Source organism: Elephantulus edwardii, unplaced genomic scaffold (genome assembly GCF_000299155.1).
Source record: "Elephantulus edwardii isolate Elephantulus edwardi_28Jun2011 unplaced genomic scaffold, EleEdw1.0 scaffold00158, whole genome shotgun sequence".
Classification (NCBI taxonomy): domain Eukaryota; kingdom Metazoa; phylum Chordata; class Mammalia; order Macroscelidea; family Macroscelididae; genus Elephantulus; species Elephantulus edwardii.
In genome coordinates this window covers 1,059,755-1,065,367 of record NW_006399908.1, presented here as the reverse complement: position 1 = coordinate 1,065,367, position 5,613 = coordinate 1,059,755, and the positions used below count along the sequence as shown (strand labels likewise).

Below are 5,613 nucleotides of genomic sequence, written 5' to 3'. Positions count from 1 at the left end.
TTTTTTTTGGTCTTCTTTATTCATTGTCCACCTTTAGAATGTGTATAAAGTGATTGTAAAGTAATTTGGCTTGAGTTAGGCACACCCTAGTCCTCAAAGTGGAAATTTTGCTCTTTAACACTTTAAAGAGGCCTTTGCAGGAAATGTATGCAATGCAGTGAATCATTTGATTCCTTATTGCTGCTTCCATGAGTATTTGAATACCAGTAAAATGAAATCTCTTGAGTCTTCTGTGTATCCTGATGCTTACGGGTCTTGCTGTAAGGGTTTTGGTTTTTATACAAAATGCTGTAATCTTTGTATTTGTCAATAAGTGTTTCAAGTTGTCTTTACTTTCCACAAACAAGGTTGAACCACCTGCATATCTCAAGTTGTTAATTATCTTTCTCCAGTTCTGATGGCCAAGTTTTTGTAGACTTCGGCTTTCCAGGTTACTTACTGACCATACCGATTGAATAGGTATGGTGAAAGGGTACAGCCGTGATGCAGACCTTTCATGATTTCAAATTGGCACAATAGCTTCTTGTACAGGGGCTGCGTGAGTACAGGTAATGCTCTGGAATTTAGGTTCACAAGAAAACAGAGAGGAATGGAAAGGGAGGTCCCTGCACACCTGAAACCAGCACCTCTTAATGTTTTTCCTTCTTATATTTTCTTCTTTAATTATTATTTTAACAAACGTTTACAGAAAAGTTGGGTTTTCATGCATACGTCCAAGTTCTTGATACATTGCAGCCTCAAGTAGGAGGCATGAATACAATGATAGTATTTCGTAGAGATACTGCCTTGGGGCAGATGTAATGGTTTTGTTTTTTAAATCTTTTTTTAAACATGGAGAAAAAAGTAAAGTAAAAATATAAAGAGTTCTAATTTATGTGCAAAAATATAATCTGCCTGAATTTTAGATTTTAGAAATTCATACTTGAAAAGTTTCTGCTAATGAGTGAAGACTGTAAAAAAATGATCCACAATCTTTCTCTGTAATGAGCCAGATAGTCAGTATTGTAGAGGTATTTCAGGCCATACAGTGTTTATTGTTCTTACTGAATTCATCTCTTGTTTTGTGCAAGCAGCTATTTTGTTGTTGTTGATTGCCATCTAGTCAAGTTTGACTCATAGCGACCCTCTGAACAGAAGACCTGAAACCTGTCATCGTTTCTCAAAGTTTATACAGTGTCCAGAAGTATATTGTTTAGGAATTGGATGTCACTCCTGCAGGCAAGCTATAAAACAATGAGGATGGCTTTTTTTCCCCAATAAAATGTATAGACAAAAATAATCATCATAATAATAAAGGTGACAGACCTTATTAAAATGCTTAAAAAAGATAGGATTAGGGTATTTGACCCTTCAACTAACTTGAGACAGTTTTCCATTATATTTCATAAACAATGAAAGAAAAGATAGCAGTTCTGAAATTTTGCATGGCAACTCAGAATGTAAACTGACAAATCTTTATTTTAATTCTTTATAGAATGGCAAACAAAATTGTTCTGCTTGATTGTACTAAACTTTAGCAAAGGTAATAAACTTCTAGACAAACCATTTCATAGAGATTCATGTTCTCTTTCCTAGACGATGACAGTTTGCCAGGTGAGGCTGTCTACGGGTTTACTGGTACATGGACCACCATGTCGCTCGGAAAGTGAAGCCAAGGAGAAAGCTGCCTTTTTTGCTTTACAGCAGTTGGTAAGAATAGTTCTTGATCTCTCATAATTCCCTTTTTCTTAATCTGTACAGAATATTTTTATTGCATTGTCTTACAATGTTTCAATGCTTTTGCAGAGCTCATTAGGTGTGAATGTCTCTGTGCCTCTACCAATATTTCCAAATTATCCTCCTCTGGTACCACCTGGAACCATTCCTCCAGTTTTTCCTCAGCCTGCTGGTAAGATTTTGCTTTTCCCAGTATTTGTTGTTACTTGTAGAAGATTCTTTATAAGAAACATTGTGAGGCAGCCAAAAATGGATCCACATGCCTACACATTCAGGGGCAAACTCTGAGAATTCAGCCAGAAGCCAGAGCCTGGAGATTCGTTGAAAAACACCATGCTCGTCACCAATACCAGTATCAATACCATATTCCTTCACTGTGGCACTTGTGGGTCCTGAGCCCATCAGAGTCTGAATGCCTTGCCTACGAGTCAGTTATGGGAACCACTAATTCAGTACTCTCTCAATAAAGACAAAATATAAATTCTAAATCCTTCCGTTACCAATATTACAATAGGAAAAGCAATCTACATATTGTATGAACATAGTCAGATTTCAAAACTTTTTTTATTCTTTTTTTTTTTTTTAGGCTGGGATCCTTATGGTAACAACTTAGCACTGGGGGCAGGTGAGATCCTTAAGATTTCTTTTTGTGCCCAGACTTTTGTGTCTCTAAGGAAACTCTCATGGCCTTTTTATAATTATAATTATTATTTTAGTAAAACTGCTGACGTTCTTAAAGCTCAAGTCAATATATGGTATAATTGAACTCTGTACACCAAACAGCATAATGACATGTTAACTTCTGTAGACTGTCCACAGTACCAGTCAAGGGCTCTCAAAGTTGAAGATTCTTAACAGCAATAATTATAGTAATTTTATAGTGAAATATCAATTTTGCTTAAAAATATATTTAAGTCTTAAGTTTTAGGCTTTGATGAGAAAGTTTTCCAAGAAAGCTTTTCTGTGAATTTTAACAGCCAACATGATGCCTTCGTCAGCTCATCTCTTCGGCGCAGTGCCGTGGGGAGCGCCGTTGCCAGTTGCCCGAAAGCCTTTCCCTCACGCTTCCTATCCTGGGTCCATGCCTATGCCGGGGCCCGTCCCCAGTGGTGTGCACAATCAGTTCATACCTCTACAGGTGAGACCTGGGAAGCACATGCTTTTTCTTGCTCAAACTTAAGTTCAGAGACTATTGATTAAAATTAGTATGTTCAAGAATTACATATTCATTGTGAACTAGAAGCCCAGTACGAAGCCACGTACTGAGAATACTGGATGGAAGGTCTGGCCCAGGCCCTTCTCCTGCTGTTTGTGGTCTAATAAATACTAATACCTGTTGTTGTTATGTGCCATTGAGATGCCTGCGACTCATAGCGACCCTATATACAGCAGCTCTGAATCTACCCTGTCCTGAACAAGTCTCACTAACTACAGCATACCTATCCTCATTGCCTCAGTTACTGTATCAATCCATCTCATCTGGGGTTTCCCTTGACTGTGCTGTCCCTCAACCCTTCGGAGCTTAATATCCTTCTCCAAGGATCAGTCCCTCCTGGCCACATGGCCAAAGTATGTGAGACTGAGCTTCAAAATCCTAGACTCCAAGGAGCAACCTGGCTTCACCCTCTCCAAGACAGACCTATTTGTTTTCTTGGTATGTTCAAGACTCTTCTCCGGCACCACAAGGCAAAGGCATCAATTATTCAATAAAATAATAATGCTATTTTTGCAAACATAGAGTGACTTAAAATCAGGAATTAAAATTTTCTTTAAGTTACGGAAAATTACATAACTAAATTCTTTTAGTTACTGGTTTGGTTTGAAGATTGTATGTAGAAGGCACAAATCAACCTATTAGCAGCATGCTTTATGGTATCACTTGACTTGATGCCAGCTTTTTTGCCTCTTTGATTAATGATCATTACTTCGATTCCTTAAAGGTTACTAAGAAAAGAGTTGCAAATAAGAAGAACTTTGGGAGTAAGGAGGCTCAGAGTTCTTCTCAAGCTGCTCCACCTCAGACCAGCCAGCCAGGATCTTCTGGTGTCTCCAAAGTGGCCCCACAAGAGAGTTCATCAGCCTCTAAAAAGTCCTCTCAGATTCCTCAGCCTGCACCTTCTTTTCAAGTTGAAGTTGCCCCCCAAGACCGCCGTGTGCCACATCAGAAATCAGTGCCAGCTGCCCCCCAGGACCACCGAGCAATGTCTCATAAATCGGCACCAAATTCTTCCAGAAGAAAACCAAGAAAGCTGGCTGTCAATTTTGGAGTTTCTAAACCTGAATAAATTTGGTACTTGGTATTCAATCAATTTCTTTCCTATCTGTTTTATGAGACATACTCATACCTATGCCTCATAGAAATTAAAATGAACTATTTTAAGGTCATATATTTCAGTTGAGAATTTTTAATATTTTAGTTGCTGTGCACTTTTCATGCTGTTTAAAAAAGACTGTATATCAAATTGTACATTTTAAATATGTGCAGTCAAATATTAGTTATACCTCAAAAAAAAGGTGTTTTTTTAAATTCTAAATATAAAACTTAATGTTAAAATATTATCAATGGATTAAGCATTAAGATGTACCACTCAAACAATCGTCCTCATCTTTAGAAGCATCCTAAACCGTAAAATTAGAGAACATCTTAGCAATATTTTTTAATTTTTTTTAAAAAACCAACAAAACAAGGATCAAAACCAACCATTTTCTACACTGTGTTTGAGGAGTAGTTACATAAATGAAGCATGAAAATTGGGCCTTAAATACTATTTCATGATTGTGGGCTCTATCACACTTTTTAATGTTGTAACAGATTTTCAAGAGAACGGCTCTTCTTTCTAAGAATTTTGATTTATGTTCTGTTGTCTCTGAGGGTCAGTTAGACCCGCAGTGAAATGGTCACACTTCTGGTGGTGCTGCCAGTTTTATTATATTCTACATTTTGTACCAAAGCAACTTTAGAATATTGATCAAAGCATTTCATCCATCTGCTTAGAACTATAAATAGCATTCTAGCTTTGAGTAAGTACAGTTTTTAGATTATTCAAGAACCAGCATTAATGATTTCTAATAAGACTAAGTTTCAAAATACACAGGGTACAGTGATTATAGATTCTTTTAATAAATTTCAGTACAGTATATCAAGCTTGTTGTTCATTAAAATATATTTTTCTTTGGCATACCTTTTAACTGACTTAACCTATGAGAACTTCATTTTTGATCCGTGTGTAATCCTTCCTGGTATTGATGAAATTATGACTGTTTTTTAAATCCCTAGGTATGCTGTACTGCAAGTGCGATCATTCATTAGTTTGTAGTGTACATGGTTTCTGGACAATGCCTGTGTCATCATAGCTCCACATTCTCAGCTTTGTGCTGAACTGTCCACTGACTCATTTTGTCTTTGCACATCATGTATGGAATGTGCTTTTCAAACTCTGGCTGCTGAAATTATTTTAAAAGTTATGACAATTTCTCAGAACCTGAGGCTTTGTTTTTATATGTATATATTTATCTTTTCGTTTGGGGGGAAATATATTTTTAAGAAGTAACTTATCATACTTTTTTAAAAGTAGGAGCCACAGTCTTTCTATGGAGCTGCTTGTTATGTCTAGTTTCCTTCAGTGTAATGACAGCTGTGCCATAATTTTAAAGTAGCCTGTTTTATTTGTTTGTTTCCCTAGGAAGATTTTTTTTTTCATTGATATTTTAATAAAAGTTTATGCAGAACTTGGATTTCCATTCATTCATTGCTGCACATTTTCCTCCCTGCCCATCTCTCCCCATCCAGTTCACTTTTCTCTTTGAAAAGAAAAAGAAATTCTTTCATTGTTATACAGTCCACCTCCCCCAGTCCACTTTATTATGCAGCTCTTATTCTGGACTCTTATCATACAA

The 5,613-nt window shown here is 36.7% G+C and overlaps 1 protein-coding gene across 1 annotated transcript in view; it reads left to right on the top strand.

Moving 5' to 3' along the window:
• XRN1 (5'-3' exoribonuclease 1) overlaps nucleotides 1-4,001 on the top strand; it is a 162,173-nt gene extending 158,172 nt beyond the window's left edge. The window contains exons 38-42 of the mRNA XM_006895115.1: nucleotides 1,576-1,689; nucleotides 1,786-1,888; nucleotides 2,303-2,341; nucleotides 2,694-2,854; nucleotides 3,657-4,001. Of these exons, the coding sequence (XP_006895177.1) occupies nucleotides 1,576-1,689; nucleotides 1,786-1,888; nucleotides 2,303-2,341; nucleotides 2,694-2,854; nucleotides 3,657-4,001 (762 nt within the window). The remainder of the gene's footprint in view (nucleotides 1-1,575; nucleotides 1,690-1,785; nucleotides 1,889-2,302; nucleotides 2,342-2,693; nucleotides 2,855-3,656) is intronic.
• Nucleotides 4,002-5,613: the final 1,612 nt, after the last annotated feature.